We start from the raw sequence: 12,676 nt of genomic DNA on the forward strand, positions 1-12,676 counted from the left end.
GGACTTAACTTGTTTTAATCAAGTATACATTTTTGGTCCATTTTTGCAAGTAACTTATCACAACTTGGCCAGCAGGAGACTCCTCAAATGGCTCCTGTGGACTTTTGACCCAACCTATGATTTTGCAAGAGGTCCTTGCTTTCTGGAAATAGCAAGAGGTCACAAAATTATTCTATATTCTGCTGATCCAGACATGTATCCATCTATTCTTACAAAGAGCTTTGGGTTTTTTCCCATTGAATAAAGGTGTTAGAGAATAAAATCTTGGGATCCTGGAAAGTTGGAAGATTGGATACAAGGAGTAACGGGTTAGAAACATGATGAATATATGGGAGTAAACACAAAGTGTGAAGACCTATATGTGATAATTTAATGGCCACCAGAGGGCATTCCACCAAGAAAGAGTCACTAAACATTGGAATAGACAAAATTATTGATCCTTTTGACATCAGACTCTTTCATCAGCCAGACCACTGCTGGCATGATGAGCAGATGAACAAAGAGGCCACAGTGGCAAAGATAAAAGCTATTCAAGTACCTCACTTACCAAGGTTGATTTAGGTGCTTCCACATCCAAATTTCCAATATGCCAGCAATACAGACAAACACTAAGCCCTTTACTTTATATGGCAGGAATGGCTTCAGTTAACATTGCTCTCAATGACCTGCTTGGGGAATTTGTGCTTCCCTTTTCTGAAACTCTGGGCTCTGCAGAGTTAGAAGTCCTTGTCCTTAAAGGGAAACATTTCCACCAGGGGATATAGCATGATTCCCGCTATACTATAAGCTAAAGCTGTATCCTCAATCCTTTTGGTTCCATATGACCAGGGTCCAGCAGACAAGAGAGGAGCCACCAACTTGACAGGGGAAGCTGACCCTGATCATCAGGAGGAAGTAGGACTGCTATGACACACAAGGTTCAAGGAAAAATATGTTTGGCACATAGTTGACCCACTTGAGTGCCTCCTGGTACACACTAGCCCAGTTATTTTGGTAATTGGATATATGCAACAATCCCATATTGAAAGGGCTTGGTGACAAGGACTCATATCTCTTGGGGATGAACGTCTGGATTCTACCACCAGATAAACCACCAAGACCAGCAGACATGCTAGTGAAGGTGAAAAGAAACCTAGAATGGCTAGTAGAGAAGGGAGACAATGATTATCAGTTCTAACCCTGAAACCAGTTTCAGTGGTAGAGACTACAGGTCATCCCATTAAACTTTCTCTTCTAAGTTTCCCCCAGGAAGAGAAGACCAGCAGAACCATGAAGGAGCTGCTCCCTGAATATGTGTGAAGAAAAGGATCTGAGAGGCATAGAAGGTGGACTGTAAGGACATGGACATGCACCACTCAAATTCCCTTTCCATGGAAGTCTTGATTCTGGGAATGCCAGGAGTGTTATCAGTAGGCACCTTTCAGCTGTCACACCCTTTTCAGGGCAGGCCACATCCAATGACTGATCAAGGTGGAAATATAAAGACCTAGCCATTTCAGCTAGCTCAGCACAACTCTAAAGGGACATTTTAGCTTCAGAGTTCCCCACTTCTCTCTCTGCTGAATCCTGCCTCTGTCACCTCTACCCCATGGATGTTAATCTCAAAGAACTCCCTAGCAAATACCCTACTTTAACTCAATCTCAGAGTCCACTTCTTAGAGATCCCAACTCAGTAACACAGCTCCTGGCTTGCTGTTGGACCACGGTAGAGACTGAACCCCTGACTGTGGGAGATAAAGTGAACATGTGATCTGAGGTGCCTATAATTTACCTGGTTCATCAAACCATAAAATTGTAGCATGTGTAGCAGCACTCCATCTTCAAGTGGAAGTAGTAACACAAGATCATACGTGAGCAGGTCTGGAGAGCATAAATATGTTTCATAAGTGGATGGTTTGTACTGGCAATACACCTACTGCTCCTGCATTACCACCTCTCTTTCAACCTACATCTATGGCCTTATTGGTAATTGGATATATGCAACAATCCCATATTGAAAGGGCTTGATGACAAGGGCTCATAGCTACTGGGGATGAACGTCTGGATTATACCACCAGATAAGCCACCAAAACCAGCAGACATGCTAGTGAAGGTGAAAAGAAACCTAGAATGGATAGTAGAGAATGGAATGATCAGCTCATTCCCTGTGATCAGATCACTAAAGAGGGACAATTTGAGCCTAATTTTAAAATATTTCCTCACAGAAATCTGACACAAACCATAAGGAGACTAGTAACATATTACATCCCACAGGACTAGCTCGGAAGGGCAGAAAAGAAAGGAACTCCTCATGCTAGGAAAGACCTTTATGGGGTTTTGTTTTTGTTTTTTGTTTTTTAATTGAAGTATAGTTGACTTACAATATCATTTTACTTTCAGAAGTACAACATAGTGATTCAAAATTTTTATAGATTATACTCCATATAAAGTTATTATAAAGTATTGGCTAAATTCCCTCTACTGCACATTATATCTTTGTATCTTATTTATCTTATACTTAGTAGTTTGTACTATTTAATCCCCTTCACCTATCTTGCCCCTCTCCCCTTGATAGGAAAGAACCTTGAGTGGTACATCTGACTGTTCACTTTTCTTGGAAAGAAAGATGGCCCGAGGTATGTATTTGCATTTGTATTAGTTTTCTAGGGCTGCCATAACAGAGTACCACAAACTGGGTGGCTTAAATAATAGAAATTCATTGTCTCACGGTTTTTGAGGCTAGAGGTCTGAAATCAAGGTGTTAGTAGGGTGGGTTCTTTGTGAAGGCTGAGAGAGAGAATCTGCTCCATTTCTGTTTCCTTGGATGTGGATGCCATCTTCTCCCTATCTTCTCCTTCTCTTCACATGGTCTTCCCTCTATGCGTGTCTGTCTCTGTGTTTAAATTTCCCCTTTTTATAAGGACATCAACCATCCTGGATTAGGACCCATCCTAATGACCTTGTTTTAACTTGATTACCTCTGTTAAGACCCTATCTCCAAATGAAGTTACATTCTGAGGTACTGGGGTTTAGGATGCCGATATATCTTTTTCAGCAAGGACACAATTCAGTCCGTAACAGCATTTATTCATGAGTGGTGGCTAATGGTTTGGCCTATACGCCATGGGATAAAACGGAATAAGATTAGAGGGTTGGTAACAAGAAAGTCTGGGTATCATCTCTTGCTCTGAGCCTCTTCCGAGGTGTTAATGTAATATTGAATTTCCCTCATTACATAACCCATTTTTCATTCCTTTACCAATAGCTACTATTTTTTCTTCTTTCCATTTTATCCCAAAGTTTTCTACCTTTGGAAGGGACATTAGGTTCAGCCACTATGCTGTTGTAGATTGCAGACCGCAGTACTACTCTAGCAAGTGCTTCTTCCTCTGTCCACTCTGTTCCCATAGAGTAAGGTACATAGATGCAGAACTAGTGGGCTATCTTTACCACCAGGCAATATAGTGGCATTCACTGTTAATCCCAATTTTGCCAGATGGTGTGAAGGTACATCCTGCCCCATTAGGCCCTTGGGAATTCTGACATAAGTTTAAAAACATAGTTATAGTTCCTTGCTTAGGAATCCATTCATGTTTCCTGTCCTTGTAATTGCAGCCCTGGTCCTATGACCAACGCAACAAGTAGGAGAAAAAAACAAGATAAGGTTATATGAGGAAGAAAGTATACCAGCACCTTCCCCAACCCTTCTGCCCCAGATCCACCAGGAAAACAAGAGAAATCTATTCAGTGAGGACACTCCTTTAGCCCCCCTCATGTTGAGTGTGAGCACATTCTCATGAATGTGTGTAAACCAGCCCTTCGTACTTTTATCTCCCCCTGTTTTAGACAATCAATGTTTTAATTGCCTGTTCCAATTCTCTATCAGAATATTACTCTAAGGAGGATATCTCTCTGCCCATTGTTGGACATTATGGGCTGTAAAGTGAGGTCACTGGTCTGAAGAAATGATAGTCAGCTATACAAATTGGTGCAATATCTTCTCTTCCAATTCTCTCACGATATTCTGAGCATTTGCATTTACCACCAGGTAAGCAAAGTCCAGACCAGAATCAGTGTCTATTCCTTTCATGACCCATTTGTAGCCCCATAGGGCTACCAGTAACAGCCAGCTGTGTTCAAGGGCTTTCCCGCCAGGAAGTTGGTCACACAGCTATCTGCAGTCTCTGTGTATTTTGTTGGCAGATAAAACAGTTCTTACTGGCATTTTGTGCCTCAGAGGGTACAAGAGGAATATGTTTAGATTCAGCCCATCTCTGCATTGCTGCAAACCCTCAACCTCATGGACCCAGTTGGCCACCTCGAGCAAACACACAGGTATATCTTCTTGTCGATTCCAATCATTTTGGCCACTGTGCATGAGTCAGTAAAAAGCCAAACATAGTGGCTTTTTTCCACTGTTCAATCTTTCCATCACTGCTGAGTACACGGCATGCAATTCAGCCCACCAAGCTGATTTGTTTTTACCTCCTTCCATCAGAGTGATGGCCTTCCAAACAGGATGTTGTCCATTCACCTTGGAAGCTACAAACCAAGCAGCTCTGTCAGCCAGGCAAGGGCTCTTTATAGGGCTTTATGGGAAGTGCTTGTGTCTTTTTTTACTCCAAGGGAGTAAACACCCCTCAAGTGGAAATTCTCTTGTCCAAAGTCCCGGTAGTCATCTCTGGGAAGCACTCACAGGCTCTAGCCATAAGCCCTAGTATATGCCCCACACAGGGCTATTGCACAGAGAATTTGTCCCCACCAGCACTCCAGCTTCCATTCCACACTGTATGGCTCAGGCAATCTTACTGGTTCCCATTTAGCATGTCCAATTAATATTGCTTGAAAGGTGGATTTACATACCTCCTGTCTGACAATAGTAGGTAGGGGAAATGTTCTGCAGTCAGATTCAGTGTCCATCTCCCAAATACAATCTGGTAAAAAAGACACAAGCACTTCACATAAAGCCTGTTCAAACATACCGATTCTCCTACAAACTTTTACCGTAATTCCAACAACTCATATGTTCCTAACTGTAGCCTCTATTAGGACTTCATCCACAGGTTTTTTTTTTTTAATAGAACTTTATTGGAGTATACTTGCTTCACAATACCGTGTTAGTTTCTGTTGCACAACAAAAGTGAATCAGCCGTATGCATACACATGTCCCCGTATCCCCTCCCTCTTGAGCCTCCCTCCCATCCTCCCTATCCCACCCCCTCTAGGTCATCACAAAGCACCGAACTGATCTCCCTGTGCTATGCTGCTGCTTCCCACCAGCCAACTATTTTACATTTGGTAGTGTATAGCATCCACAGGTTTTGATTTTACAATACTAGGTAGGCGAAGTGTTCCCTCGCCCTTCATAATATGCATTCCCATAAAACATTCAGGAAAAGTTGACACACTTCTTTTTTTTAAATTTATTTATTTTTATTTTATTTTTGGCTGCATTGGGCCTTCGTTGCTGCGCGCAGGCTTTTCTCTAGTTGCAGGGAGCGGGGGCCACTCTTTGTTGTGGTGCGCGGGCTTCTCATTGCGGTGGCTTCTTGTTGTGGAGCACGGGCTCTAGGCGCACGGGCTTCAGTAGTTCTGGCATGCGGGATGCAGTACTTGTGGATCGTGGGCTCCAGAGCGCAGGCTCAGTAGTTGTGGTGCACGGGCTTAGTTGCTCTGTGGCATGTGGGATCTTCCCTGACCAGGGCTCGAACCCGTGTCCCCTGCATTGGCAGGCGGATTCTTAACCCCTGCGCCACCAAGGAAGCCCCACACTTCTTTACATAATTCTAACTTTCATAATCCTATCAACCATTACCTTTTTTTAGGTAATCTTAATCTAATCTAATCTTAATCTCATTGGGTTTCACCAGTGGGCTTTGGTACCACAGTTGAGTCCTGGAAACTTCTCTTCTCCAGCCCCTGACCATTTTACCCACTCCAGTGCAAAAGTCTTTGGCTACCCAGTGAGGGGTTGAGCCAAGTGACCCTGGCCCTTTTTTCAATCTTTACCTTATAAGTCTGCCTGCCCACTCTCCCATGCAATTGCCAGTCAGGTTTCTCGTTGAAATGTCTGCCTTCTGAGTTTTAAAATTTCTCCAAACAGGGGTAAATAGAGTGGACTTGTTTGGCATCCTTTAATGTTGAGAGATCAAAGCGGGGGCGGGTTCCTTTGGCCCACCCAACCTTAGGTAGTGCTGTATTAAAACTTTGTTTTAACCCAATCAATGTCCATTTTATTCACTCTACTTTTTTAATAACCATCTAAGGATTTCTACTCTGCTGGAATGAGTCCTGTGACTCCCCTTTCTGTTTTCTCTTTGTTTTGCTCCTATCGATATTCACTTCATTCATCTTATTCCTTTTTAAAAAATATTTATTTATTTACCTATTTATTATTTATTTATTTATTTATTTGGCCGCGCCAGACCTGCTGCATTGCGGTGGCTTCTCTTGTTGCGGAGCACAGGCTCTAGGTGTGCGGGCTTCAGTAGTTGTGGCTCACGGGCTCTAGAGCCCAGGCTCAGTAGTTGTGGTGCACAGGCTTAGTTGCTCCACGGCATGTGGGATCTTCCTGGACCTGGGCTCGAACCCATGTCCCCTGCATTAGCAGGCAGATTCTTAACCACTGCACCACCAGGGAAGCCCTGAACAGTCTTTTGATTTGGCAACAATAGGATTATATGGGATGCCCATGTGAAGGGGCCCCTTTAACCTCAGAATTTACCATGACCTGGGTAACAGTTATATTCAGCGGGTGAATATCCTACTCATCGTAAAGCCAGTACCACATGGTCTGCATATGAAGCATATCAGCTATTTCATCTGAAGTTTTCCACTTGGCATTCATAGGGGAAGACAAACACTGCAGGGTAAACAAACCTTGCAGTGGCTTTTATCTAGTCCATCAGGCCGGCTGTTCCCTCAGGAATAACCTCTTGTGTATCTGAATCACATATAGTCATCTGTGATTGTTCCATAGTGAGCTGTGGGCCCTGTATCAACCCAAACATGCTCTTCCACTCCGCAGCACTCAAAACCAAAGACACAGCCCCCATACTAGTTATGATTCATTTCAGTTAAGTTTCTTCAGGAAGCTGCTGATACTGATCTACAAAATGAAACAATTCCGTCACACTATAACCCTGGCTTCAGGAGTTTCTTGGTTTCGTCCTCTCCCCCTCCCACCTGCCCCATGTTGATTACCTTCTTTGTGACCAGAGATCTTAGAGGACTTTCTGTTGTCCCTGTACATTTTTTACCTTGGGGGCAGCTTTGAGGCTAGTGGCCCAAGCTCAGACTCACTGAAATCTGAGTTTGGACCAGCATCAAGCTCTAACCCAGCATTCTCTTTTACTTTTAGTTTAGCTATTACAGATAACAATAACCAAGGGATTGTATGTTTAGCATCCTTCTTATTATTTTGCACTTCCTTATACACCCAGTGATTCCATTGCCCAGGATTTGGATTCCACTGGTACCTTTTACCTTTAGTAACTGACTACAGCAAGCTGCTGCTCCACACCATGGGTGACCATGTGGCCCAGGAATCAGAGGTTCTTCCTCCCCTGCCCTTTCATCCTTTCTCTTCCCAAACCACGTGCTGCCGTGAGCCAGGGCTAATCTAGCAAATCCCACGTCACTGACGCCAACTCTTTTGTGTTCTGAGCACCCAATTTCACTGTGAGGAGAGGGGGTTTTCTTCCACACCTCCAACAAGCAATGCTCTGACACCAGCTGGGTATTCTACAATTCAACTCAGTTCTGACGCTATCTCCCCTGAGGCGGCATCTGATTCCACAAGTTGAGAACTCAGTCCCACAAGACTCCCCCTGCAACCCCAACTGGAGATGCCAATTGTGAGCCCAGGTTGTTACCTGTGCTTCTGACCAACCGGCTACAGATTGGAGGGTCCCAAGAGTCCCTTCTCAGACTGCAAACACCAGTGGCAAGCCCAGGTTGCTACCTGTACTTCTGACCGACTGACTGTAAATCAGAGGTTCCCACAAAGCTTGGGTTTGATTAATTTGCTAGAGTGGCACAGAACTCAGAGAAACATTCTACTTACTAAATTACTGGTTTATTATAAAAGGGTATAACTCAGGAACAGCCAGATGGAAGAGATGCGTAGTGCAGGGTATGGGGAAAGGGGCACAGAGCTCCCATGCCCTCTCCTAATGTGCCACTCTCCCCAAATATCCATGTGTTCACCAACTGAGAAGCTCTCTGAACCCTGTCCTTTTGGGTTTTTCTGGAGGCTTCATTACATAGGCATGGTTGATTAAATCATTGGTCATTGGTGAGTAAACTTGATCTCCCGTCCCTCTCCCCTCCCCAGAGGTCAGGGGAAGGACTGAAAGTTCTAACCCTCTAATTACATGTTTGGTTCTCCTGGCAACCAGCATCCCATCCTTAGGTGCTGGTCCAAAAGTCAAGGAAACTCCAAGGGTTTTAAGAGCCGTATCAGAGACCGAGGACAATGATCAAATATATATTTCCTATTATAAATCACAATATCACACTGGGTGAGGGATATGTTTACGGAACTCTCTCAGAATGGAGTACAGAGTATGTAGATATATGTGCCTCATATGAATGCTCACTAAATGTTCAACATTGCAGTTGTGAATATTAATACTGAAATTGAAAAGAAGGTCAATTATGTGGCTTTTTACTTTAAAAACATTACATAATGCTTACTATGTGCCAGGCATAGTTCTATCCATAAGATATCAAATAGCCCTTTCCCCAACTATACCAGTATTTGCTGGTAAATGAACATGAAAATCTTAAAGCCCTTGACTCTCTGACTCCTCCAGGCCAACATAAGCAGACTTTTACTGCTTGCCAGAGGAAAGCAGTATCCCCTTTCCTGGAAATCATACAACAAGCTTATGAGGCAGGTGCTTTACAAAGTGACACTTGTTCTTCTCAACATCTGTCCCTCTAATCCACATTCCTTTTAGGCTATAACCTATGGAAAAGTAAACTCTCCATTCTGGGGGAGATAACTTTCACAGAAAGAATTGCAAGGCCTGACCAATACATACCAGCAGGATACAGGGAAAATGTGAGAGTGGATTTTGAGGGTATTGGACCAGGGTACAGAATATAAGCCTAGATTTGGTAGAATTAAATGACATGGAGAACTTGGCCATGACTTGGTATTTAAGCTTCTGGCAAGGATACCGGACCAGATCCTAATACTTTGGCCAGAAAGGTCAAAGGCTTTTTGAAGATTAGACACAATTAATGGCTAATAAATGTAGTAGAGATATGAACTATCCTTGGACATAGTATGGAAGAGAATATCAGAAGGCTCGGAGAGGTGGGAATGTTAGAATGGGTTTACTGTATAAACCCTGAGAACCCAACAATTATGTTCCCTAAGATGGCCCAGAAGTGAGGCTTCTAGTGAGGAAAACACTGACATTTTTGTAAAGCTCAGTGGGTAGCTATCCCCTATAGACAAGAGTTTGTGGTATTGATGCTGGCAAGGAACTGAGCTCTCTGGCATGAATGAGGATAATGAGATTTCAGAATAACAGAGACCAAATGGCTTCACATAATTAGCGGCAAAGTAGATTTAACTACTGTAGCAGCAGCAAGACCATCATGGCAACCAAGGTGTTTTTACACATAGGGATTGTGGCTATGCCTAATAACATGGTGTTCCTGGGAGTGAGAAAGACAGCCAAATAAAATGTTGCTTGACTTGTTTAATAAATATATTTGAGAGCTGGTATACAGCTACTGCAATGGACAATTGCAGTCCCTCACCCTGTTTTTAGATATGTCAGATCACATACCAGAGCCTTGTAGAAGGGGAAGATGACCCTCTTTAAGGAAGGGCAATGTCACTGCAGCTAAAGACTCTTAAGTGTTCCTTCTATCCTTTCCTAAAGAGATCTGCAGCTGTTTGCCTGGGTAACTGCACTCGAGAAAGTGGATTATCCAGACTTCTCAAGGAAGGTGAAATACAGTTCCTGAGCAGACTCTGATAAGAGGTGACCTAAAACACCATAATGGTCCTTCAGTCATAACGCAGGCTTATAGAGATGAAGAGATGAATGGAATTTAGGCCCAAATCCATCTCAAAGTGGGTCCAAAGCATCCACAGACCTATCATGTGATTATTTCCTAGGTCCCTGAGTGTATAATTGGGATAGATATACTCATCAGCTGGAAGAAGCCTGTGCAGAAAAGAGTTAATGTAGCAGGCTTAATACTGTATCCTTACAAGGCCCTGCTTGCAAGGTTGGCCCTTGGCTGTTATCTGGGAACTTGGATTTGGGGAGCATTTTCACTGTCCCTTACCACCGGCTTTCTTGGCATTCTGAACTCACAGGTCCTAATCGCCTAGGTCTGACTCTAAGGGAAAATCTGATACTATCTTCTAAGCACTATTTCAGTTATAGCATGAGCTGTGCTAAACTGAAAGCAGCCACAGGCTCAATAAAGGGAACACAGATGCTGTGCCTGTTGCAGATTTAGGAAACCCCTTTGTGGGGCCCTAAACAGAGAAAACATGGATGCTGGCTGGACCATCTGGACCACTTACAGATGCCCACAGGAAAGGCTTATTTTCTGATGGGGCCATCTGTAACTGAGGTGCTGACTGGCTCTATATTTCTGATAGAGATATACAGAGACTGGGTGCATTTCTAACTTGTGAGTACTGTGGAAAGCTGCAAGTTGGGGGAAGGCACATCACAGCAACTATGACCCCTCCACCCACTCCTGACAGATCAGACTCTGGACCCCCCAATGGGGTATGCTCCACTGCTATTGACTTGTGTTCAGATTTCTAGATCGGTTGCAATTTGCATCAATGAACTGATAGTGTGACTCTATTTCCCTCACCTTTTACCTAGTACACACATCTTATTAAGGCAATTTGACTGTTAAATGCAACTATCCCCAGAAAGAGATTGATCTGTGTAAATCCATTTTGAAAACCTTTGAAAATTCAGGATATCATCATGATAAATTCCTTAACATGATATGACTTTATGGTAAAAATTATATAAAAAATTGTTTCTGTGAAAATGCTTTTGTTTTGCATACGACCCTCTCAGACAAAAGATCTGGGTAAGAGTAGAGGATGACTAAAAAAATATAAAGTTATAATTGCTGAATGGGACACACTGATTTTTTAACAATGAAGAAAACACAGCCCAGGGAGGCACAGAGAGTGGGGAGGACATTAACGATGTTTGTTTTTCAGAACTCTTCCTGGAAGCTTCCCTCTCTTCTTGAAGGAAAACTCCCCATGCTGCTTTTCCAAGCTGCTCTGAGCATTCTGAATTCAAATGGACTGCTGAGCCCACAATCACACCTGACAGTGCTGACTATGAGGCAGCAGAGAATGGCTCCAGCTCCTGCACTTTCCATGCAGAACACTTCCAGATGCTGTCCACACCTGTGAGGTGGATAAAGTGATGTCATGCACAAGCACTGCCTCGGGAAGCCCTTTTGAAACCAAAAACTGAGCTGAATTATTTGGACTGAACTGAGAATCCTGGAGCAGGAGGCCCCATGGTTAGAGGCCATCTTGAAGTCTCTGTTAACCAGTACTGCCTAACTAATGTATGTCCTGCTTGGGGTGCCCTAACAATGTAAACTCCCTGTTTCCAGAGGAACTACATGTGCCCTCTGGGACTGTATTTCTTCCATGTGTACCCTGCTATCATGACACTGCCTCAGCCCTACAAGGCATTTGTGTCAGCTTCAACTTCCTAGACAGAGTTGTGCTGTGCCTGACTTGAAGCCTTGGGCCAGGTGAAAAGGTTACAACAAAAACTTAAGCAGGAAGATACCTGGCTTTCTAAGGTAGGCCTTTACGGTTAGTGGGATTTGTTTAACTGGCCAAATCTAGGACCCATGGAGGGCATAACTGAGGCCAATATTGTATGTTGGTCTCACCCTGCTACATGGGGTCCTACTGATGATAATTTTGTTGTAAAGACACCTTGGCCAAGGGCCAAGGGGATGGACTGTGCAGGAAAGAGTTACCGTAGCAGGCCTGAGACTCCTATCCTTAGAAAGGCCTACTTGCAAGGTTGGCCCTTTGTTGGCATCTGGGACTTGGATTTGGAGACTGTCCCCAACATTTCATAACTGATAAAGGTCATTTACTGTGCCTAAACTGTATACACAAACAGTGTAGTTTCTGCTAGGCAGGGGATGCCCATGTGTCCAGCACCCAATAAAACCCCTGGATTTCAGGTAAGCTTCGCTGGTAGACAACACCTCATACATGTTGTTTCAATCTGATGCTAGAAGAATAAAGCACATTCTGTGTGAATCCAAGGGAAGAGGACTCTTAGAAATTTCTATCTACTTTCCTCCAGATTGTTTCCAATGCACCTTTTCCCTTTGCTGATTTTTCTTTGTATCCTTTTACTGTATTGTTTTACATACTCACAGTCATGAGTATGACTATATGCTGAGTCTCATGAGTCTTTCTAGTAAATCACCAAACCTGGGGATGGTCTTAGAAACCTTCAATGTCAAACCCTTTCATTTGCTTCCTGACTGGTAGGGTAAGAAACATTATAGTGGGAAACCTGAAATTTCCCTTTCCCTAGCCAAGACAGTACATCATAAGTAACACTGCATCCTAATTTCAGAGATTAGCACTACATTCTAAAAGTTAAAGTATGCAGAGGTGATAGTCTCCTCATATCCTCACTTAATT

At 43.4% G+C, this 12,676-nt stretch overlaps 1 protein-coding gene across 1 annotated transcript in view; it reads left to right on the top strand.

The window, feature by feature from the left end:
- The window catches only part of LOC137758502 (protocadherin beta-4), a 114,674-nt gene extending 103,370 nt beyond the window's left edge, over positions 1–11,304 (top strand). Inside the window, exon 2 of the mRNA XM_068534522.1 lies at positions 11,204–11,304. Coding sequence (XP_068390623.1) covers positions 11,204–11,235 — 32 coding nt within the window. The 3' untranslated portion in view covers positions 11,236–11,304. The remainder of the gene's footprint in view (positions 1–11,203) is intronic.
- The last annotated feature ends 1,372 nt before the right edge of the window (positions 11,305–12,676 follow it).

This window comes from Eschrichtius robustus, chromosome 2 (genome assembly GCF_028021215.1).
Source record: "Eschrichtius robustus isolate mEscRob2 chromosome 2, mEscRob2.pri, whole genome shotgun sequence".
Lineage (NCBI taxonomy): Eukaryota > Metazoa > Chordata > Mammalia > Artiodactyla > Eschrichtiidae > Eschrichtius > Eschrichtius robustus.